Source organism: Lytechinus pictus, chromosome 17, assembly GCF_037042905.1.
Source record: "Lytechinus pictus isolate F3 Inbred chromosome 17, Lp3.0, whole genome shotgun sequence".
In the NCBI taxonomy this organism is placed as follows: Eukaryota; Metazoa; Echinodermata; class Echinoidea; order Temnopleuroida; family Toxopneustidae; genus Lytechinus; species Lytechinus pictus.
The window spans coordinates 22,343,537-22,369,310 of record NC_087261.1 but is presented as its reverse complement, the minus strand read 5'-3'; the positions used below and the strand labels follow the sequence as shown (position 1 = coordinate 22,369,310).

At 37.9% G+C, this 25,774-nt stretch overlaps 1 protein-coding gene across 2 annotated transcripts in view; it reads left to right on the top strand.

Annotated features, from left to right (window-relative positions):
- Window positions 1-17,761, top strand: part of LOC129279806 (stromal membrane-associated protein 1-like) — a 28,539-nt gene extending 10,778 nt beyond the window's left edge. Inside the window, exons 4-10 of one of the 2 annotated variants that reach the window (XM_064111752.1) lie at window positions 388-475; window positions 979-1,080; window positions 3,334-3,502; window positions 4,881-5,123; window positions 7,386-7,624; window positions 9,323-9,370; window positions 16,411-17,760. In XM_064111752.1, coding sequence (XP_063967822.1) covers window positions 388-475; window positions 979-1,080; window positions 3,334-3,502; window positions 4,881-5,123; window positions 7,386-7,624; window positions 9,323-9,370; window positions 16,411-16,656 — 1,135 coding nt within the window. In that variant the 3' untranslated portion in view covers window positions 16,657-17,760. Of the gene's footprint in view, window positions 1-387; window positions 476-978; window positions 1,081-3,333; window positions 3,503-4,880; window positions 5,124-7,385; window positions 7,625-9,322; window positions 9,371-16,410 lie in introns of both variants that reach the window. The other variant, XM_064111754.1, reaches the window with a different exon arrangement.
- Window positions 17,762-25,774: the final 8,013 nt, after the last annotated feature.

Sequence of the window (25,774 nt, the reverse complement as noted above, 5' to 3'; positions counted from 1 at the left end):
GGCTGCTATAGACAGGTTCTTATACACATAATCTGCCTTCATGGGAATCAGTTTTATTGGTCACTATAGGCAGGTTGATGCTATAGACAGGTTCTTATACACATAATCTGCCTTCATGTGAATCATTTTTAGTGGTCACTATAGGCAGGTGGCTGCTATAGACAGGTTCTTATACACATAATCTGCCTTCATGGGAATCATTTTTAGTGGTCACTATAATTATACATGTAGGCAGGTGGTTGCTATCAAGAGGTGACCACTAACACTGGTTTGACTAAACATGCACAGTATTCAATGCAATGTAATCCTGTGTCCGTGTGCACTGCAGGTGTTCTTTGAGTGTGAAAGTCCTTGTTTTTCTTGACCATCATCGCCATCTTTTGACAGCCCAGTAGAACAGTTTATCAGGAACAAGTACGAGCACAAGAAGTATGTCGACAAGACCATGCAACAGCCCAAACCATCTACATCTAGGGTGAGTGTGCATGATCAAGAATGTGTCCTCTACAGTTTCACAATGACGACATGTGTACATACACAGCACTGTTTGTATAATGGCGTACCATCGCGGTTTGGAGTCAGTTACATTGCTTTGACTGTACAAACTTGGCTATTCCTGAATTGTCATACAGTCATCATCATGAAAGCAAGCAGTACATACATGTACTTGTATATGTGCTTGAGAGTGATTATTGATGGAAGACACTTTTCTTTAGATGCTTTAATTTATAATACAGTAGGCAATACAGAGTTTCATTTAAATAGAGTGATTAAGTTTTGTACTGTTCATTTAAAATGTAATACTGATTGCATACTGATTATGGAATATAAATTAATTCCTAGTCTTTATCAACACTATACATGCTACATGAAAAGGATTGTGAATTTGCGGATTCTTTTGTAGCTCCCATTTGTTTGACAAGTCCTATTCCAATACCAAGTCTTCTCTGGGTTTATTCAATTCTCAATCCTCTACAGGTGAAGAAGGAAAGCAACAAGGAGAATCGAGATGGGGACAAGGAGAAAAGGAGAGCGAAGAAGCAAGAGAAGAATAACATTGCCCTTCCAAGACCATCAGATGTAAGCTTTACAAACGTAGCTCATACCCCATATATTCCACGGTTACTCACGTTACATTTGAAGACACCTTGACTCATACTTGGAGCTGTAACTCCATTATGATTGATAGGAACTAAACATATCTTTATCACAACATAGTACGCAGTCTGACTATCCTTTGTATAAAAACAAAACTTGGGAAATTTCATTATGCTCCTGGCAAATCTTTGAAATGTGTCGGTTACTCATGTTACATGATTTGGACATGCATAAAATGAAAAGTGGACATAAGCCAAGTGAAAAGTGTCCTCATGCAAGGCTTTTATGAAAGTTGATTATATCCATTTCGAAGAAGTATATTAGGGAGACAAATTTGTATATAATTCAAAAAATAAAGAACACATGGTTTTTACTAGGGGTGCAGATAAAGTGGTTACTCACGTACGGGCTATATGTACAAAGACACATTGAGCTCATGTCCACCAACCTATGGAATTGCCCATATAGATATTTTCCCGGTAGCACTGTGCAAACCCTTCACTCGAAATATTGGTCTGAATGCAACGGCATGTGCAATGTTGGCCCTCTCGCTCGGGAAAATGAAACAGCAAGTTTTATATGTGGTACTTGTTGATCAAAATTTCAATTTGGGGTCTGTGCCTTCAGACTCCTTTCCCATTGCGCTTTTGCTGTAAAGGTCTCTTTGCCCAGCCCATAATTAACTGCATTGCAAAAAAAAAAATGTTCAAGGGCCACAAAGAATTATTAAACGTAGTTAGTTGGAGAAAGTTCACACAATTCTGGCCCTCATGTAGGTTCAGGGCTTATGGACCCGATTTACGTTGTCTAGATTTAAAGGTTCTGTCCAAAAGTCGCTCAGATGCAGATTAGCCCGCTCGTGGCCACCATTATGAAGCATATCCGTTCGCTCGCGGGAATGCAGATTCTCAAGCGCACCTGTTTGCGTGAGCCTTGAAAACAGCTTAGAGCTAGCTACATGTAGCTGGCAATACGACACGGCCTGTCTCATCTTGCATAATTTTCTGGTGTCACATTCTAAGCTCCATGTATCCAAAAACTAAGGTAAGGACCCTGCTCAATCCAGGAAACACATGGACAACTTTAGAGTGTTCTCTTGCTGAACTTCCTTCCCTTTCCTGAGTAATGGTTTCAAATAAAAAGAAAAAAAAAGGAATATATGGTTATTTCAAGATCCAATCATTGCAACACTTGTTTTCACCATCCCAATGGGTATGTAGGCCTACATGTAATAATAATAATAATTTACAGTTCTTCTATAGCGCATATCACATTATGAATAATGTCTCTATGTGCTTCCAAAGGACTTGGATATTATTACCCCAGCTGTAGCTTGGCAGCCGTAATTACTCAGATTACAGCGCACACGCATTTCATGGAATGAATTCCTTGTATGGCGATGTATGGCGATTTAAGGAACGGTTCTACTTTATGTAATGGCAGTTTGGTCATTGGAGAAAAGAATTCAACCAAGTTGCGTACAGTCCTATGTATGAAGCGTGTTACACAATAGGCATTTGGCAATTCAAACTGCAATCTGATACCAGGAAAATTATTCCTTGTAATTGCTCTGTGGTTTTAACTGAGTGAAATGTAATACCTGCAATATGAAATGTACAATGTAAGTTTGCGATTCATTTATTTTTAGAGTAAAGTGATTTTTTCATGACATCTCCTCAAGCATATATACTGTGTTCCTAGGACTTATTTTTACAATCTACAGTAAAAACACTACCAAAACAAAAGAACAATAATAATGCTTATTACTTATAGGGCGCTTTTCGCATAAGGCCCAAAGTGCTTACAATGAAAATAATTAAAAGGAATTATATCATGCTGAAACTACAAACTACAAAAGAGTTGTAAATAGGGGAAAAAATATCCTAAAACCTGGCTATCACTCAGTGGCATACTGGGAAAATCTTGTCACAAGGGGCAAACATTTTCTAATTAAAAAAATAACAAAAAGAAGAGGTCAGAGGTTTCCATCATTTGCATATCAATTAGAACAGGTATTCCTTGTAATTGCTTTCCATGGGATCAGCTATTTGATTGATTTGTCATAGCAAGAAATTAGAAATATTGGGCAATGACTATGTGTCACAGGTTACTCTTGTACCTACCTTAGCCATTAGATTAATCTCAGTTCAAAAATAGATATGCTCTATCCCCATTACTTCTTTTTTTAAATACGTCTTTTAGATGTCCACTTGCTTTTCTCTTTACTTCCATCAGAATACTCCAGCAGTCAAGAAGCAACAAGCTCCACCGGCACAAACCCTCGCTGCTCAGGCAGCTACCATCACAGCAGTGCAGAGCGCCCCCACACTCTCTGCTGCCCCTGCTAGTACGACAGTAGCTCCTGCTGCCAAGTCTTCAAGTGCTGTTGATCTCTTTGGACTAGGTAAAACATGTTTATGTTATCATTTCTCTCCATTTTGTTGTTCTTCTGCAATAGTGTATCCTTCATATTTGAAGATCATCACACTGCAGACTGGTGTGCATGCAGTACATAAGGCTGAAACAGACTTGCATGTGAATAAGGTGTCATGTGGTAATATATGTGAAGTGCAGATGAAAAAAAATGTTTGTAGATATGACTGCATGATAAACTGAAGCCTTTCCTCAACGCTCTAGCCTGTTAAAGGGGAACTCAGCCTTGGTCATAACTGTTGCGTTGGAAAGGGGAAAAATAAAGAAAACAAATTGGTGAAAATTTGAAAGAAATCGGAAAAGCGATAAGAAAGTTATGGCTGCTTTAAAATTGAGATCCCTAATATGTAGATTTCAAATTGGCAACTGGGTAAGTAAATTATGACAAGGTGCAAGGACAACTCTACCATAGGCCATGTACGTCATTATCAGGGATTTTCTCCTAAGTACCCATTCCCCTGGTGCAGTAATCTAAATATATCCCAGGTAGTATATTATTTATGTCCTCATAAAAGAAAAATATAATTTGAAGTATAACTTTAAAGGTATCCAGGGAAGGGAAGACTGCAGGATTGTTTTTCAATTAATTCCATGTCAGGAAGAAGGATGAGTAATTGTTGTTGAAATGGGATATTTTGAATATGACGAAGAATCACACTTTAATAACATCCCTGCTGAGAATGGAACGTACATGTAATTGTACCTCCCCCCCCCCCCATCATATCAGATACTCCTCTTAACACACGAGAGAAACCCATCTAGATCTGTGGAGTGGGGGGGGGGGTGTCATCAATATGAATTTTCCGACAAGTTGTCATCTGACAAATTTCCTGGAATTTCATTGGTTGAGATGTACTCTTACTACGGGAACTATCGGATAGAACAGGACTTGTCGGATAAAACATCCAACAAAGTCTTTCTTGAAAGCTCCCCAGATTTCCTCCGTACTTGATCCAAACACTCTAAAAGCACTCATTTGAATGTTCAAACAAAGAAGTATCTCCTGAAATAATTACAGTACCGATGGGTAATGGTGATCTTCTTGGTCTTTACATGCCCCAAAACCAATCCACAGCAAGGTCTCCATGTACTCTCTGAAACGTCCAAAGGAATCTCTAAACATTGTAGTAGCTCCTAAAATTGCTATTATAACGTTTTCCCTTTTACATATCAGATACTCATACAGTACCGATGGGTAATGGTGATCTTCTTGGTCTTCACATACCCCCCCCCCCAAACCAGTCCAAAGCAAGATCTCCATGTACTCTCTGAAACGCCCAAATGAATGACTAAACAATGAAGTAACTCCTAAAATTGCTATTGTAACGTTTTCCCTTCCATCATATCAGATACTCCTACAGTACAGATGGGTAATGGTGATCTTCTTGGTCTGAACACACCCGAGAAACCAATCCAGAGCCAGATCTCCCCTGCGCACAGTGCGAACGCCCCGGCACCAGAACCAGTCATCGAGGAGTCCCTCTTCGGCACAGAAGACACCTCCAAGTCAGCGTCGTCCAAAACGTCCAAAGAATCGATCCTGGCACTCTACGGGTCATCAAGTCAGAGCCAACAGAATTATGGTGTTCCAGGTAGCAAGAATTTGAGTGAATATGAAGCACTCACGAAGTGTTGCAAGAAAATGTTTGCAATAAATTCCAAATTTTCGTCGCATTTTTAGCTTCCATAGTTAATCAGTTTAAACTCTTTGTTGAAAGAAGCAGATAAACAATCAATTGGGAATTTGCAATCAATTAAAAGACATTTTTGATTGATTTTTGGGCCCCATATTGTTCGCAAGTTTCTTGTAAAGCTCCAATAGTGTCTCAAACAAAATATATAACCTCCCAGCTCAGTGAGCAAGGTTACATGAATCTCACAATAGCAAACAATTAAAAGACATGTGATTGGTTTTGGGCCCCATGTTGTTTGCAAGTTTCTTGTAAAGCTCCAATAGTGTCTCAAACAAAATATGTAACCTCCCACGTCAGTGAGCAAGGTTACATGTATCTCACTATAGCAAAGCGGGTCCTTTGGGCTTCATACAAGGCAATTCCGTAAAAAAAGTTAACCTTTTGGAGGTCTAACCCACATTTTACATTTGCTTCATGAATTGATCAGCAAGCCACACCAATATTAGAGCATTACAACCATTCTTATAAACTAGAAAATTGAGACAAATATTTTCAGGTAGGTCACACTTAAACATCTTTAAAATATAATTGCCCGAAACTAACATTTAAGAAATTGGCTGATATGTTTGCCAGCCAACACTGAAGTGCAGGGTAGGAATTATTTTTTTTTAGGGGCTACTTTTTTTTTTACATTTGGGCTACCACTGAATATCTTGGGGCTATTTTCTAATTCATGGGGCTACTTTTTTTTATCGCATATCAGCAATTACCTTTTGACATTCCGAGACTCAATGTGATGCCTAAAAGCTCAGAACATTTTTAACTGTAATTACTGTAGGCTACAGGCCTTACAATAAACAACAGTGATCCCACCAGAGCAGTGGCGTACCTAGCTAGGATTTTTCACAGGGGGGCAAATTCGTCCGCCCAAAATGTGACAAGGAAAAAAAAAAGTCTTCAACCACAAATATAGGATTTCGTACCAAAAAGCAAAAAAAAAAAAAAAAAAAGTGCATGGGTTGTGACTCGTCAGGGGGGGCAGACTGCCCCCCGCCCCCCCGTAGGTACGCTAGTGCACCAGAGTCGCCTTCAGCTTCACACACTTCAGATTCAAGCCAATCGAGGCCCCAAGACTTTATTGTCGATTGTCTCTGTACAGTACTGTTTCTTTTTTGGCTTATCCTTCTCAAAAGTATCTCAATTTGGAGAGGCTTCTGGCGCTGGCTCTGACCTTTTGGCAGAGCCAGGTTGAACTCGAAATAGAAACTTATCCATCTCGCACTCCGACTCGACGATGTCGATAATCAGCGCTGTCACAATCACCAGCTGATCGCATACAATTCTGTGCATGCCTAAGTACACATAATATACCGTACGATGCACGTGGTCTCGTTACCAGCTGTGCAGTTTAATCGTGCACGCGTACATGTACATAAGCCATGCGGCAAGTGCGTCAACAATTCTAAAAACCCCGTGCTAAAGACTATGCGTACTCCGCATCCCATATTGCATTGCGCGTTTATTTACAATCGCGAAGCTTCCGGTGTTACGGAAGGTTCGGATATTGCATCGACCGTTCAACTTAAAGCTGGCAAGGGCGATATAAAAGATGCGCTTGCTATGCCGCCGGAGAACGTAATTATGTGAAGTATTTTTTACATTGTCGATGGTATTTTATTGGGTTTTGATAATTTTCAGGGGCGATTTGGGCTGTCATGGGGGCAAAATCGCCCGTCGCCCCTGTGTAATTCCGACCCTGCTGAAGTGATTTCCTTACATGTAAAATGATAAATGTGCATTGCCTTTATTGGAAAGGATTGTTTAGACATATTTAATGCAAGGTTATCATTTTAGTGTTCAAATAACATGACACATGCTTAGGGTTGCGATGCATGCAGGATTTTGGTTTATATGGGCATTGTTTATATTATGTTGGCGTTATATTCTCTTTTCCAGTAGAGTGACCATCACAGGAGCAATTTTTATAGAACCTTCTGGGGCCCATTTCATAAAGAGTTACAACTGTTGTAACTTTGCCATTATGGCAACTACCATGGCAACAGGGCTCAGCAGCCAATCAAAATCAAGGTTACCGTGGTAGTTGTCATAAGGGCAAAGTTACAACAGTTGTAACTCTTTATGATACAGGGCCCTTGTCTTTCTGTGGAAGCTTTTGTCACTATGCTATGAAACCATTCCTGCCTTTTTTTTTCGCCTCAGGCGGTGTGTACATTCCATCGCAACAACCAAACCAAGTGATGAACGGTGGTATGCCAACAACTCAGGGCGGTATACCACAGCAGCAACCCAATGCAGGGTTCCCGCCACAGAGCAGCTACAACATGGGCATGATGGGTGGTGTTCAGCCGATGCCAGGGCAAAACGTGATGGGGATGTACAACCCACAGCAAGCCCATTTACAACAGCAACACCAGCACCAAGCGATGTTTTTACAGCAAGTAAGTCTTGACTTCCATTGCCTTTTCACACATCGTCATATCACTGATAATTTTTTTTTATTCAATGTATATAGAGTAACAAGGTGTGACGTCATGATGTTCAATGAGCCGGCTGGTTCTAATCTGAGTCGCAGCTGCAGGATCGTCTATACACATTTGTATTTGCAAAAATGGTGATGGGGTTTTGTCCCTGGTTTTACCATCTTTCTGAGAGTCATAACAGGGCGCCGTTTCATAAAGCTGTTCGTAAGTTAAGAGCGACTTTAAGAACCACTGGTGATCCTTTTTTGTGGTAAATGCATGGTATAATAAATTGGCGATGCTTTAGCACGTGAGAAAGGATCACCAGTCGTTCTTTAAGTCACTCCTAACTTAAGAACGGCTGTGTGAAATGGCACCTGGGTTAATTTGTTTAGAACCAGGCCGCCATGACACCATGGCAACTGACATCATCCCTTGTGGTACTCTTATTGCAATTTCATGGCCATCATTAATCCATTAAAGGTCCGGAGAAAACAATATGATTATAACTGACTATATTCAAGCATTCATTTGTTTGGATGGAGTGAAATTCCGTTATTCATCAGTCATATTACTAGCCTGGATAATATGAATGGTTTTAAAAGCTAACATGTTTGCTGTGCAATTAATTCTACACAATTAACCAAATAAAAATGAAAATGGCTTTTCTCGCTGCCTGTATTGCTGTGTACTGATACTTCCTACATCATACATATATCATGCCCAAAGAGATATTCATCACCTGAATCTCCTTTTTTTAAAGCACATATGCGACATTGATCCCGGTTTTGGCCTCCATTTGAACAATACAATATTGCTTTTTTTTTAGTATTTCATATCCAAACCCAAGCAAGATTGGGATCTCACGTTTGCTCTTACATATTTTCATGGTCCTGCATAACTTATTTTTTTACAGAAAATCACCTGCAAGCAGCTGCATTTTGAATTTCATTGAAATCCATGTATTGGACTACAAATTTCTATGTCACACAGCCTAATGGGGAACTTGAGGAAACTTATGTTCAATTACTCATCAAGGGCGGGTCCCAAAATTGAGTGTAGTGGGATGTTTCAAGAAAGTTGCAATATTAAGCAAATCAACTTCAAATTTGTGTTTAAAGGCTTGTAATGCTTGATTTTTTTGACTTACATACGTGCACTTGATTTTGGAATAGAATGTTAATTTTTTGCAACTCCCCATTAGAAAAATCATGCCGCTCAGACAATATATTTTATTGTTATTGCAAGGCAAACCAAAAAAACCTTTAATAGCGCTAAATAATTGGTTTGAGTTGCTTCATTCATATCGACCTATGACATTACTATAAATTCATCATCATGACATCATGTACAAATAATTACACGACTAATGACATTGCAATGCAATGATTATGTCTAGGGTTTGCCCACCTTACCTTCGGATGTTTTGTGATTAGTTGATTGTCTTTATCGATTATTGCATATTGTCAAGATTTCATCTAGACCGTTGAGACAAATATGTCTCGACATGTCTGCAAACTCACCAATGCAGGCTTCGACATATTATACCCGAAACACAGTGGTTTATTGATATTTTTCAAATTTGATATTAACAATGTTCATGTGTCATTCGCTATAACCCTTGCACCATAACCCATGTTTTCACCTACAACTGAAACTTGTCACAACTCATTGCAGCAACAGCAGCAACAACATCAGCAAGCACAGGCTCAAGCTCTACAACAGGTTTGGCTTGTTTTCTAACAAATCTTCACTGTTTTTTTTTAGTATTAATCTGTCTGGCTTCTGTAACAGTTAATTGTTTGTTCCTCTTTGTGTACACTATATGAGATTAGCCTTGAAATAGAGTATTTAAGATAGATGGCATCAAATAAATGCTTACTATTATTATTAGATGTCAAACTAACAATATATTACAATAACAAATAAAAAATGAATGCATGTGTGTTCCATTCCTTATCCTAAGTACAAGCTTAATATCAAAGGGGGAACTTTCTTGCAAATTTTCCTTCAAATTTTGATAATTCAACCACATGCAAACAGGTACATGATCATAATAAAGTCTGGTATTTAATGACTTATGATGGATAAATGTTACAGGCCTAGATCTTTCAGGACTGAAGTCATGAATGCTTTGCCCAATTTAGTATTTTTTAATAGTTTTAACCCTGTTGTTGCTCTTGTACAGTACTTGTATTTTCAATATTGTTTGATTACTAACAACGCCATATTTGTTTTATCACTGTTTTATAAACTTTTGGTTCCTTTTGTTTCTCACTTGTTATTTGTTCTGTCCAATGTGTATTTGGAATTCTACTCACAAGTAACCCAACAACACGATCTTGCTACTTTTTCCCAATCCCATAATGCACCTGGTTTCCTCTGAATTACCCATAATGCAGCAGCAGCAGCAGTATCAATGGGAGCAGATGCAGCTTATGCATATGCAACAGATGCAAATGCAGCAGCAGTACGATATGATGCACCAGGTTGGCTTATGCATAATGCAAGATGTTAATTTACATAATTCTCTTTCTCATGCATATTCATTTTGCAACCATGCATTTTCATGCATGCATTATATTGGAATTCCACCCTGACATCAAGACAGAGTTTATGAAATGCAGAAAGATGAAGACAAACATTTTTTTATGGTTTATCAAAAACTTTCTCATTGTAAGCTTACATGCACAAAGATTATGTGATATATTTTTTCAAAACATTGGAAAGAATTTCACATGTGCGATCTATGATGAAGGGGTACATTATGATTTGCTGCCAAACTTGTTAGAAAATATACTCAATCATGAGCCTTTGAAAAATGGCAATTTATGGAATTCATACACATGAGATGGGAGAGCTGCTTGCGTCGAATAAAAGAAAATTGAATCTTCAGAAATTGATAATTCTGTTAAGTTATTATATCTTTCTGTCATTTTTCTGCTTATTATGAAATCGTGCTTGATGTTTGGGATAGTTCCAATTTATTGCATTCTCTCTAAAATTCTTGCATAGTATGCATCAATCAGTGACCTGTGCATTATTTCACTAACATTTACACTTTATGGCATTTAATAGTACCATTTATGAGCATGGTTGATTGCAAAACCTTAGTATGAGAAAACATTTCAACTCCTACATGTATCATGGTACAATCATATTTTGAAGTCAAAATATTTCCATAATCTGTCACATGCCAAACCATACATCAAATATGAATTTGTATAGGTTATATGTTTTCCTTGTCAAGGAAAATTCAAATTTCTGTTAGTTTTTGGCAAGTTTGGAATGGTATTGCACACTATCAATATATATATTTTTAAATGTTTGGATACACATTTTTTGTTGTAAAAATGCATGGACACAGAGTTGTGCATGTAATAATCAGCAGTGAATTCTAATAAATGAAATTAAATGACTGCATCATGGAAAAGTTTTTTTTCTATATTCTTGTAGAAAATAACGTTTCAATATAAATCATCAAATAGAATCGCACTGTCTGTGGGGAGGTCCTTTCCAAGCTGATATTAATGCATGCGCCCTTGTGTGTTGGCAATATTCAGGGGAATCGTTTGTAAGGTACTTGCAGGCTTGCTTCTACTACGTCAGAATATAATTAGGTCACAATCTGCAATGATATGCATGCTCACTATTCACTGGAAATTTTTAAAAAATCTCTTGAAATCATCGCCCATTGCGTCTACATAAATGTACATTAGCTTTAAATTTTAGTTCAGAAACAAATGTAAAATGTTACCCTTATATAAAATCAAGCATGTTTACTCAGTGAATCAATCTTTCCCATTATATTTTGATTAATTTTCAAGCTCCGTTGCAGTCTAGCGAGATTGACGATTGATATTATCGAACAATCAACATGCATGTATACAAGAAGGTTTAAGAAGAGTAATACTTTTTTTAGGTTCAGTTTATAAAAAACGCGTTTTACATTGAATACCCCCCCCCCCCAAAAAAAAAAAGGGAAAGAAAAGAAGCTCTTAATATCAGCATCACTTGGTTATTTCAAGTGTGGTATTAGTGCTGTTAGCAATAATACGACTCTAACACCTGAACACTGAACTTATGAACTTGATCTAAATCGTATCGAAAGCTTTACTTCTATCCTCTTCAGACTGGCTTATACAATTGGGGTGGTGTGCTGATTTAAAAATGAACCGAACACCAACACCAAAAGGTGTCAACACTGAACTTTAATTAACCAAATGATCAGAGAACGGATAAACCTTCGCAGGGTGTACAGATAAGTGAATCCCAATACCAACCTTGTTTAAAGTTGAGGTGCCCCCCCCCTCCCAACACACCAGCTAGTGCCAGTCAACACGGAAATTGATTGGAGATTTCCCTTCTGTCTATTGTTATTCTGTTAAGGTGCCCCCCCCACACACCAGCTATTGCGCAACACCGAAATTGATTGGAGATTTCCCTTCTGTCTATTGTTATTGTTCTGTTAAGGTGTCCCCCCCAACACACCAGTTATTGCTCAACACCGAAATTGATTGGAGATTTCCCTTCTGTCTATTGTTATTGTTCTGTTAAGGTGCCCCCCCCCCCAACACACCAGCTAGTGCCAGTCAACACCGAAATTGATTGGAGATTTCCCTTCTGTCTATTGTTATTGTTCTGTTGATTGTTTTTTATGTATTAAAATGAACGTTATTGCTCTTCATGTTCTTGTTCATTACAGTTTCTGCCACAGTCACATCGATAAAACTAAAAGGCCTGAATTCACAAAGGTGGTTTTGAAAACCCACAGTTGAATCCACGGTTTATGCAGATTTCCTGTATAAATTACGCTTATTAGCGCGTATCGGGCGCGTGTATAAAACATGTCCAACGCTAATGCGCGCTTTTGTCACGGTGCGCCAAATTGACGCCTGTTACCATGGTAAGATAACGCTATTTTATTCATGAGTCCACTGTTTGAAGAGTGGACTCATTCAAAACAGTGGACTCATGAATAAAATAGCGTGGATAACCAAGGCAACGGGCGTCGATTTGGCGCTCTGTAACAAAAGCGCACATCAGCATTGGACATTTTTTTAATATACGCAGTAAATAAGCGTAATTTATACCGAAAATCTGCATAAACCATGGACTCAATCGTGGGTTTTCAAAACCACCTTTGTGAATTCGGGCCAAAAAGTCCCACCCGATAAAAGCTATGGTGCCATTTCTAATGGCGTACCACTGTTGATTGGAGTAGTTTTTCATTGGAGTGACTTCAGCATTAGCCTGTGTTTAATTGTGAGATTGGTTCCACGACATTTGCTCTGGCGACAATTACTCCATTGTAAATTCCACACACTAATGGAATGACCAACTTCAACCCTGGATTTAACACTTTACCCTATCCTAAACTAACATTAAAACCCTATATTGTAACCATAACCGTATATCGATAAAATAAAGCCTGGGGCAATTGTCATAGGAGCAAATGTCGTCTCACCGTGAGAGTATATGACTGTGTGTTGCATGTTACAGTTTTGCTTGTCACATTTCTTGGAACCTCTTTCTTGTATTGTAGCTGAATAGTGTCAACTTTGTCCTGCTTTGTGGTTCTTTGGGATGTTTTGATTTTTTATTATTTTTTTTATAGTGAATAATGTGGATAATTCTTGATTCTTTCACGTGAATTAATATTCATTGTTTCATGTTTATAATTGTTTAATTGGCACATACATGTGATTATATTTGTTTTTTGTCTATTCTTTTAACTTTCAATATTTTGATATTCTATTTAGAAATTATTATTATGTATTGTTGTCATTGGTTTTATTATATTTTTTATATACCAAAATTTTGTAAATCATCTGATGGACATGAAATCTGATAGAAATGTTTTAATATTGTTTGTATAGATAAAACATTTGAGAGTCAATATTAAATTGTACCATCCATTTCTCCCCCTCCCTTCACACTTAACCCTATCTAGGACGGGGGGGGGGGGGGGCCTCGGAGGCCCCCCCCCCTCAACGAATCACGCGATATTTTCAACGCGCGAATTTTTTTGACCTAGCCGCTCGCTGACTTTTTACTTTCAAGTCTTGCGCAACTTTTGAGACCAATTTTGCGTCACCCGGGTACATGGTTCCGAAATTACGCAACATTATGTAAGTGCATGTCAGACCAAAAATTGCTCAAAAACGTGGTTTTGTGTACAAAGTCAATGCAAATTGTGTTTTCAACCAAAATTCAAAAATGTATGATTATTATTAGTTTTACTGGTCTAAATGTATTTATTTTATGCTTTTTATGATCTCAGAAGAGTCCCCAACAAATTCATTGAAAAAACAATGAAAAACAAAAGGTAAAAAAAACAACGAAATACATAAGAAATTGCAAAAAACAATATAATACATTAGAAAATGATTTGATGTCGCAATTTTTTCATGTACCCTTGCTAAGAACACCAAAAAGTGTTTCTATACCAAAAAGTAGAGCATTTGGAGCTTTATTTAGGGAGTTAAAGCAAAAAGTATGATTTTGCATACTAATTACGCATAAATTAGCATAATCAATTAACCGCAATTCGCATGAAATGAATTACTATACGATTTTGTAGATTATGTCCTAGGCAACCCGCGTGCCAATTTTCGGTGCGATCGCGCGGTCGACGGCCGAGATCTCAAGGGGGGGCCTGGGAGGCCCCCCCCCCCCCCCCCCCGGCCTAGATAGGGTTAAGCATCATGGTTTACACTTTATCAGCTGTTCGATCTGCAGTTTAAGTACTAATTTTAAGTCTTGCAAAGTACCTGAGTTCATTCTGAAGAGTCACGATTGATCCAATCAACCACAACTATGGAAAGCCAGTAACATCAACATCTAAAATTCTAGTACATGTTTGTTCAAAATATTTTCTTGATATTCATACATTCACTGTTTTCTTGACAATTCAGCATGCTTCTCTTTGTTTTCAAAGGAAGAAAAAAATTATGATATTGATGGATTTCCATACATTTGAGGTTGATTGGATCAATCGTAACTCTTTGTAAGACAGGGCCCAGAAAAGCCTTGTCTTAAGCTTCAGAAACAGGAATCCAACTATTTTTAATTTACCGAAAAGCTGCTGAAAATAAAGGAAGCAAATCCAAGTATTCCAGATAAGCTTGAAGAGCTTTTTTATTAAACCTCTCCTCGCAGTGGGCTAAGGGATATGTCATGAAGCACAATATAGAGTCACCATTTTTTCATTGAACAGCTTTATGATATCCATGACCCCAATGTACTTGCAATTTTCATTGTACCCTCTATGACGTATTGCAAAACTCATTTCTTAAAAACAAAATTCAGTTGGTGTTCCGGAATGATCATCAAGTATTTATGGAGATATTCATGAAGATGTTTATGGATCTTATATGAATTCACACGTGTAGATACAGCCTTTTGAAAATAGCATTACAAATACATGTAGTATATTTTAATAGTTTTTGGTGACACGACATTTGTTTTGGAGACAATTGCTCCGGGCTTTATTTTGTCTAATATGGTTAGGGTTCAGGTTGTGCTAGGGTTTTATGTTAGGTTTAGGCCCTAGGGTTAGGTTTAGGATAGGATAGGGTAATTATAACAATAATAATAATAATAACGGTATATTTACCCAGGGTAGCCACGTCAGTTCTGAAAACTGTTCTCCCAGCAGGCCCTGCTATTATTATTACCCGGCTAAGCTAGGCTACCTACAGGTGCACACAGCTTTTGGTATAGTGTTAAATCCAGGGTTGAAGTTGGTCATTCCATTAATGTGTGGAATTTGAAGTGCAGCAATTGTCCCCGGAGCAAATGTAATGGAACCAGTTCCTTATTACTGAAAATATATGTGCTTGTTGTCTGTGCAATACTTTCGTGGGATTTTTGAGGCTGTCTACTGCTTCTCTCCTCCATTCTCATCATGTAGCATCTACCATTTCATGTTTATACCTTGATGTGATATTTTCATGGTGGTGGTGAAACACAAGTTTCCATATACAGCATGATTTTCAGGAATAGATATTCAGTATTATGGCATTCATAAGTGAGTGACCAGTCTGATGATCCTGAATCCGTGGAAACCGTAATCAGGGTCTCGTAACACAAATGCTAGCAATTGATTCATTGTATGCTTGACTTTCACGATAGATTGTACATTGTAGTCAATGCAATCAATCGTAGAGATATTCTTCTAAGATGATTGCTGATCTTTGTGTTAAGGGTCCCAGATTTTTTTTTTTGAAAATGAGTATAATAATGATAATGAATTGAAAATTGAATTGAATTGAATTGAAATGAATTGAATTGAAATAGTGTAGATTATAAGTGCACACACTAGACAGGTGCTCTACTGGCCTTTTTTTTAGAATGATCATGCTGAAAATCTAATCTCTTTGGACCACAGAACTTTGTTTGACTTTGGCAAAATGCGACTCTATGTATGTATTGAACATATGTTTGCTTATTCTGGGGGCTTTTTCATAAAGTTCTTTGTAAGTTAAGAGCCACTTTAAGAGCGACTAGTAATCCTTTCTTATGCGCTAAGCCATTGCCAATGAATATACCATTTACCACAATAAAGGATCAGCAGTCGTTCTAAAAGTCGCTCTTGACTTATGAACAGCTTTATGAAACACCCACTGGGTCTGAAAGACGTTTGACTTTAACAAGCAATTATTAGACTTATAAAAAATTGACTTCAGCAGAGTTTCCTGAATTATAAGATGCTATGACAATGTAGATCATAATTCTCTCCTTTCCTCTTACTTTTTCTGTAGGTCCAAGCACAAATGCAGAACATGAGGGTGGGCGGGGCTCCAGGAACAATGCCTCAGCAGCAGCAGCAGCAGCCCAGTGGATGGGGCATGCCCAGCAATAACCCTCCCCAGCCAGCTACGGGAGGAATGCACGGTAGCTTCGCCGGTGCACAGCAACCCATGGTCGGAGCGGGCGGAGCTGGGGCTGGATGGGGCGCCGCCGGCATGTCATCAGGACAGACGCTGAGCAGTAACTTATGGAAATGATGATAGCGGGTGTGCGCTGGGTCAGCGACGTAGTGTGTGTATGTTTGTAGATTTTACGATAGAGCTTGGATACGCCCCCTGCTGCTCTGTTGTATGAGCATGTTGAGAGTGGAAACTCCATCTACCATCGCCCTTGTGACCATCAAAATAAACTTGCCCTATACGGATACAGTAGGCAGCAAATTAATGAGTTAACCTGTTTACTACTTTATCCTGCATTTTTATAAGCTTTGCAGAGGGACCATCCTGTTCTGGTAGAAAACAGGTTAACTGGTTGACTACTGAATCCTGCATTTCTTAGAACTTTCCTGCAGGGACCTTCCGACCAGTAGAAAACGGGTTGACCTTTTTGACTACTGATTCCTACATTTTCTGTAAGCTTTGTTCAGGTACCATCCGATTCCAGTAAAAAACAGGTTGACTTGCTGACTACTGAATCCTGTGTTTCCTATAAGCTTTGTACGGGGAACCATCTGGTTCCAGTAGAAAACGGGTTGACTTGCTGACTACTGAATCCTGCGTTTCCTATAAGCTTTGGACAGGGAATCGCCTGGTCCAGTAGAAAACGGGTTGACCTTTTGACGACTGATTCCTGCATTTCCTATAAACCTTGTACAGGGAACCACCTGGTTCCAGAAGACAATAGGTCAATAAATCCTCATAGTCGCATGTTCTTGGGCAGGTTTGATTGCGATGTGGTAGAGAAAACATGATTACACATTCCTTAAATAGTAAACTACTTTAAAATACCAAATGCCATGACAAACAGCATAATTTGTTTTTATTCCTACTCAGAAGTCAGTCATCTGCAGCTATCCAAAGCAAATTTAATGTGCATTTGTATAATCCTGAATTACAGTCTAGGGCAAATAATTAGGTTTGCCATGACCTACATGTAGCTTTTTTAATGCAGTTTACCTTGTCATGTTTGAGTAAGGTGGAAAGCTTTGCATGTTTGGATGAACACCAGGACACTTCAGGCCATTAAAATGAATATTATATGAGTATTATAACTGCTGGAAAGAACAGTGTGTTCGTAAAGTGCACTGTGGCCCAAGATACACATACGTCAAAATAGTGGCGGACGGTGACCCGGAGGAGACAAAGCATTGGAGGGGCACTGAATTGTTTGTGAACAATGCTGTGCCCCTCCAATGCTTTGTCTCCTCCGGGTCACGGTCCGCCACTGCGTCAAAAGGTGGACTAAGGCCGGCCAGAAGGCGGCTCGACGAATGTGCATATGCTCACTATTTTTTATTGTCGGACCGGACTGAGTAAAAAATGGCAGCTTGACCACTGAACTAGAAATCGGTATAATGGCAAACAATAGCTATTGCTATTAAAACAAACAATAGAAAATGTTGATTTGAAAAGACAGGCTCATGTGTCACTTGAACATTCGTCATGGATAAAGAATCTCAAAGCAGTTTCAGTCTACTTCTGGTGTGAATGTGTATACACACCAAATTGCAAGCTTGAGGCCGGCGTCGGAGGCGGCTTCAGACCCGATGCATGTGTATCTTGGGCCTATGTGAAGATATGATACACAGGGGCTGCGGAAACAGGTGGTTGGCCACACTTTTTTCCCAAACTGTGTACAAAAACGTAAAAATGACCATCTAGTAATAATTTTTTGCATGGTCAGCCCCTGTACTCTCGTCTGAGCCCCCCACCCCCACTTTCAAAACCATTCAGCGGCCCGTGATACACACTGTAGATACGCTGTGGGACACCGTGTTCTTTCTGCCAAATGCGAGACTTGACAAACGCATGCCATTGGACATGGGTGTGCAGAAGTGTGTATCTTGTCTTTCATGCAGTAAACTGTATGTAATAGCTCTACTCAATTTTCCAAAAGTGCAGAGCCTTCCACCTCTCCCCCCCCCCCCATATACATACTATGAGAATCTATTATATATTGTACAGCATATTAAAGACAAGCGTGTCAGATAGAGTGGGAAAGAGAGAGAGAGAGAATGAGAGGGAGAGAGTGTCTTTTATGTGTGTGTGTCACAGTGTGTGCGTGAGTGGGAGAGGGCAATGTTTTTGTGCATTGAGATGTTTATAATAGAGTACAGAGTCAACCCGTTGAATTTTGATTGTACATGTATCTGTGGATAGGCAATATGTTATCTATTTAAAAATTTGCTTGGTTAGATTACTACATGTATGTATGTGCATATACATGCCCTTTCTTGATAATAGAATGGACATCCGATTGCGAATACATGTTTCTTCGTAGGCAGAACCCTTGCGTTACTGACAGTTTTTATAGAAAGCAAGGTGTATTGAGACAAAAGCTTATTTTAATAAATCATTGAAAGTGCAGGTGGGTTATGTAGATGAAATACGAAACAAATGTTTGTCAGGTGATATTTCTGTTCCTCAGCTGCACAGAGGCCAACTGGTCTTTCCATTTCCTCCCCCTCTCTTTCGGGAAGTATTTCAGCCCTAACCCCCCCCCCCCCCCTCCTAGAATATGATGAAACAGGTGATGTACAGGCCTCAATTAGACGTACCCACCCCCCCCCCCCCCCTCCCCCCATTCTGATGTATAACAGTAATGCTTTCAATATAATGCTCAGTAACATTCCAATATACTATGTATTAAATGTACATGCACATATGTAGATTAGACTGAGCAGAGATTTGAAAATCTATTCTGTTCCAGAATGTTCGGAACAGTGGTTCAAGCCATCTATTTTTGTTCAGAGGTTTATTGTACGTACAGGATATAGCTGCACAGGGCATCTTGTTTGTGATGTTCTCTGAGAAATGTGGGCCAATCAGTTGCATGAATTTCAGTAGTTAACAATAATCGTGGAAAATCATTGGCTATTTTGTTTTATGAAATACCCCCTCAGACCTTGAGTTGATAGCTAATATTGGTAAAATATAGATAAATGAATGAAGGAACTATTTGTACTTTCAGACTCAAAATAGTAAAAGTTATGGAATAAAGCATGAATAGCATACATGTTTTAGAAAACTCACAGCAGCATGTCTTCCTTTGGATATGAAGCACGTGCATAGAAAAGGCTTGGGGTCATTTCACAAACAGTCTTGTCCGTGATTTCAGTCGCTAAATTACTCTCGGCCAATCATATGCAGGAACTTTCAGTAGCTTGTAAACAGTTGTCAGTGAAATAATCAAACAAGAAATCTCTTCATGAAATACTCTCCATATGGGGCCTGTTTCATAAAGAGTTGTAACTTTGCCATTATGGCAACTAACCTTGATTTTGATTGGCTGCTGAGCCCTGTTGCCATGGTATTTGCCATAATGGCAAAGTTACTGTAACTGTAACTCTTTATGAAACGGGCCCATTGTTGTATGTGGGAGGTAGCTACTACCAAGCATTTGCTACCTTTCTATTAGCAAGCATTTTAAAGTTATCTTTTCCAGCAGTCACATTTTGCTTATAAACAGACCCTTTGCTTATTCATTGTTTGCCTTGTGCCTTTGTTTCCAAGCACTAACTAATTTCAATTTTCGGTATACATGGAATGAAGCTTCTGCATGAGAGCTTTTACTGACTCATTAAGTCATTATTGTCAAACAGCAGCTCTCAATTCCTTGTGATCATATGAAGGTCTCAGGTATTGATTTTATTATTGAATTTATTCTTCAATCCAGCACAAGAAATCTAGATACATTTTTTGCAATCGCTGTTACGACTCTCAAGTCTATCATATGTACTTTGGATTGTCAAAAGAAAATAATGCATTTATTTACAATGTACTCTTGTTTTATGTTATATAATTTGTTTTGTTTTATTTTCAATTTTTATTCTAGTATATTTAGAGCAAGTTAACATCATATTTAACAAGATAAAGCATTTATTCATTTTCAAGTAGGGGGATGCCAATGCTTCAGAAAATAAAACTAGATGTAAAGGACCTATTTAGATAATTGATATATTCATTTCTTGTAAATTTCCTAATGTGTTTACCAAGGAAACAATCTGTAGTTTAGTTTATATAGTATTTTCCTTACTAACTTTTTTTTGTGTATATACGTACATGTTTGCTAGAGATTTTAATATATATATATATATTGAGATGGAATGTATCTCATCCCCTTACCCATTCTTTATAACAGTGGCGTATCCAGCAGGATTTGGCACAATACCATTTCACAGCCCAGTGCTATTTCACAGAGCATATTTTTAACGAACAATTGCGAGTCTGACCACAGTATTGGGTGGAATTCGGCTGGATCCACCACTGCCATAATCATAAACACCACCACATTTATTTCATCCATCTAGTCTGTTTTTTTTTGTTTTTTTTTACTCGTTCAATATCAACTTACGGGTTAGGCTCTCTTTTTCAAACCATATAACTTAAACTTGTTTTGAGTTTCGGGTATTTGGGGCTCGGCACTCACAAATGGACGTTGAACCAGTTTGTAGTGTGTACATGTTGCAGCAGTGTCCATACAACTGTATCTATTATATTTGTCTGAGGTTGATTTAAAGGTTTATTTCCATTTGCTATAATGCCAACTTGTCCAATTACCAACTCGTCTACTTTCATTTGGTCTACCATCAGTTTTTCCACTATCCACATGGTCTCATTGCCATTTCGTCCACCCACCATTTCGTCTTATAACCAGTTGGTCCAATAGCCATTTAGTCCATATACCATGTGGTCTAATTGGATTAAGTGTTAATTGGGGGAAATGAATGAAAAGAAAATGGGTATTAGACCAACTGGTTAGGAGATAAATTGGTCATAGATGAAGTGATTATTGGACCAAATGGTTATTTGACCAAATGGTTGTTAGACCACACTTTATGGACGGAATGGCATTAGACTAAATGAAGGTGGACCATGTGATGAGTGGACGAGTTGGCAATAGACGAATCGGCAGTTTACCGATTTAAATGCCATTATGGATATCTTATAAAAATCATGTTCTTGTGAATCATTTTTTCTTTTTATGATTTAACATCTCAATGGTTGCCCATAATGTTTCTGAAGTAGCATCTGATTAATGTCAATGTGTTTTAAATGCAGTCTCTTCTGTGCCATGTGTACATTTTAACCTGTCTGTTATGTACATGTACTGTACAAAGCATTTTTCCTGACCGTATTGTGAATGGGTATAGTCATTTAGCGAGGATATTTTGTCCCGGGGGGGCCACTTCCATTCACGAGTGGATACCATGCGCGACCATGGGGTCTCGAAAAGCACCCTAAACACGTAATTTCCATATTCTGGAAATGCACCCCTTAACAAGTATTGGCGTGTGAAACCCTACCCTTAACAAGTATTGGAAACAAAACGATACTCTTGGCAAATATTCCCTGAAATGAACCCCTAAACAAGTACAGGAATGTTTTATTGTTACGGGTCCTTCGGTCGTCGGCTTTACCTTATTTGGTTTAGTACGACCCCACCTTCTACACCTCGCGCAAATCGGACTCTAAACACGAAGTGTTGGGGCAAAATGGACATCCTTTATAAAACATTTTAATTTTGTTTTATCATTCCCGCAAATTCGACCCTAAACACGTAATTTTCCTAGCGAAATAGACACCCTTTTTTCATTATTTTTGTGTTTTTGACACCCTTATCTCGTTACGTACGTAACGTGCCCTATCATGAAAAGGACATCCTTTTTACGTGTTTTTTTGGTCGCGCATTGTATCCACTCGTCAATGTAAGTGGCACCCCTGGGTATTTTGTAGGAACATACTTTAGAACGAGTGGATCGTAAAGCAGCAGAATATGTACTAAATAATATAATATAAATGCCCACCAAATTGAATGTTTCATGGTCACAAATTTATGTAAAAGTAACTTATTAAAGTTGTGAGACTTTTTTTACCTGTGTTGTGGAACTTGTTAAAAGTGGTGAGAGAAAATTCTTGTACTTTATTTATTCTGTACATGTAGCTGTGACAAAATCCAAAGAGTTTCATTCATTTGGTAAGACATGGGGAAATGAAACAAATGTAACTGCTGCAAAAAAAATACTCTCTTCGGATTAATTTACTTGAAAATTATTGATATCAATAGGGTGGTCCGTTTATTGTCATGTGTGTTTCTTTTCTTAAACTAAAAAGTTATTAATAAATTACAAACTTATAATCGAGTTTGCATATGTTTATTTCTTGAGATATCTTAAAGATGTTCGACTTAGGTTGTGGATTAAATCTTTGTTTGAAAGTATTTGAATTAGATTTGAATACATTTTGTTTTTAAATCTTCGGGCAGTTTGGGGAGAAAGTGGTTATGATAGTACAAAGGGCCATTCTGTGTTCTTTTCAGAAAGAGTTGCATTTGAACGCAAGCAGAGGATAAAGCCAAAGTCCCAAACGTGTGCTCTCTGATTGATTGAAAATCAAGTCACAATTGATTTTTGGCGTTCGGTTTGAATGCAACTGTTTCTGTAAAATAGTCCAGGTGGAGCGAGAATATGTTTTTAGAAAACGAAAGAAAACTAATATTGAATATGAAATTGTTTTGATGTTTTCATTACAAAATATTAAATTTATGCAGCACTTTGAACCATCAGGAAGAGAAGTGCATGCAGGTACCTTTGGAATTTTAGCTGTATTTTTCTTTTCTTTTTTGGTCAGGGACATAATTTGCCAAATATTATTTACGCTAAATTCCTTCACCAAAGTCTTTCTGTTACTTTCTCTTCCACATTTTGTGGTACTGATAGATTTTAATCACCCAAGTTTTGCTTCATTAGGGATTTGCTGTCTGAAATTGCAACCGACAATCTCAAATTGAAACATGACCACAAACAAATATATTTATATTGACACCGCTAGGCATGGGAAAATGGGGTCACATATTACTTTGACCAAAGAATTTGTCTAGTTCGACTTTTTGCATTTTTTCCTTTAATTGATTCTTAAATGAAGTAGGTCTGCCTATTTTACCCTTCCTATAATAAGGTTGTTCCCTATGCCTGTGTATGTGCATAAAGAAACCATAAAAGGGACTCCTATTAATGTTGATATTCTATACATTTCATATTTCACCCCTCTTGAATATGTTAAGATTTCTATATTATGTTAGATTACACACTGCTAAATTAGTTTTAGTTTATATATTGGAGAACTAAAGAAAATCTGATGGATAAATTGGATTTTGCCATGTTAGAGACTAACTCCCTGTTTACATTATTTTAAGTCATTAATTGGGTATATGAATATTATTGTGCTTCAATTAAGTTGTAAATACAACAAATGTAAAGAAAATAACTGAGTTGTATGTATGTGTTTTTCCTTGTATTTATGTTATGCATGTCAGTTTATTTTCAATTGGTCTAATGCCAATTCGTCCAATTACCAACTTGTCTCCTATCATTCGGTCTACCATCAGTTCGTCCACTATCCACATTGTCCAAGAGCCATTTAGTCCTTATACCATTTCTTTTAATTGGACTAAGGGTGCTAATTGGACGGAATGAATAAAAATGAAATGGATATTAGACCAACTGGTTATGAGACGAAATGGTCATAAATGAACTGCTGATTAGATAAAGTGATGATTGGATCAAATGGTTATTGGACCAAATGGTTGTAGGACGAAATGGAATGGCATTAGACTAAATGAAGGTAGACATTGTGATGAGTGGACAAGTTGGCAATAGACGAATTGGCGTTTTACCTGCATGTCAAGGGTAGAATCAATATTTTATAAGTGGGGGGGGGGTCAACAAGTTGATCTTTACTTAACAGAGTTGCTTGACAAGGAAGAAATGGGATCTCGGCCATGATAAAATGGCCTTGTAATGATTTCCTGGGCAAAACTCTGATAAGCAGAAAAGCATTTTAAAAATGCCTTTGCAATATAATTTTCCTAGTTGAGGACACTCATGATGCAGGGGGAAACGTTAAAACATTGAAGAATTTCATACCCCATGTTTCACAGTCTTGATTGTTGGGTTCTCCCATAATCACTTTCATTCACTCTTGCTAAAAAAGAAGACAAAAACTGAATTTCATAAACTGTACAAGGCTAATGGTGGCATGGACATGTGTTGAAAGCTTTTTTAAAGCTATCATAATAATTTGCATAATGCAAAACTTATTTATCCATGGCAGGATCTAGATTAAAATCATTTTAATCTGGGAAATGGTGTAAAACTGCATTCAAACCTATTTTATTTCCAAGATTTTAAGAAAATTCACCGTCTGCGTATATATATTCTGCACAGATGAAGCAACATGTGACAATTTTTTTTCTATTGGAATCTGTAAATATCATTTAAGGTCAAGTCCACCTCCCCCCCCCCCCAAAAAAAAAAAGGTGATAAATAGTTTAAGCATATAATACTGAAAATTTCATCAAAATTGGATGTAAATAACAAAAAAAGTTACACACCTTTTGAACCATTACTTATCTTACGCACTCGGTGATCTGCAAACGAGAGATGTCACTCTTGTTTTGTTGTTATATACAGTATTTCAATTTTTACACATTTGTTCCAATTAAAGAACCTCTTGATTGAACCACATAAAAAATAATATAATTCCACATGTAAGAGGGAGGAATAAAACTTTATATTTCACATATGATCGGGGACAAAATCAAAATATTTCATATAATAAAAAATAATTAATAGTGAGTGGGCGAAATAAGCCCCCCCCCCCCCCCCCCCCTCCCCGCTCCATGTACATGTATACCAATAACCAGGATGTCCTATATAGAACTGCTGTTTTGTGAAATCATCGACCTTCTGGTCCATGTGGTGAAATTGCATGCGTACGTAATAAAAATTCTTATTGTTGACTTGAAATTTGAACAATTAACAGCTTCCACTCTACTCGAAACGCTGAACTATTTACAGGCAATAAGGCTAGATATAAAGAAGTCGCGACACTGAAGGAGAATTCAAGCCTTTTGGGGGGCTCACATGCACTCAGAATTTGTTTTTATTGTCAAGCCGTTGCAGTACCCATCATTTTTTTTGTCATGAAAGTACATGATGAAGAAGAAGAATTAAAAAGGTATAGGCCTACATGTTATAGGCATAACGCACCCCCCCCCCCCCCCAACAAAAAAAAAAAAAAAAAAAATCGTACGCAATCTTTTTTTTGTTTTTTGTTTTTGCGCGTGAGCGGCGCGCGTCGGCCGCGCGCCCTTATC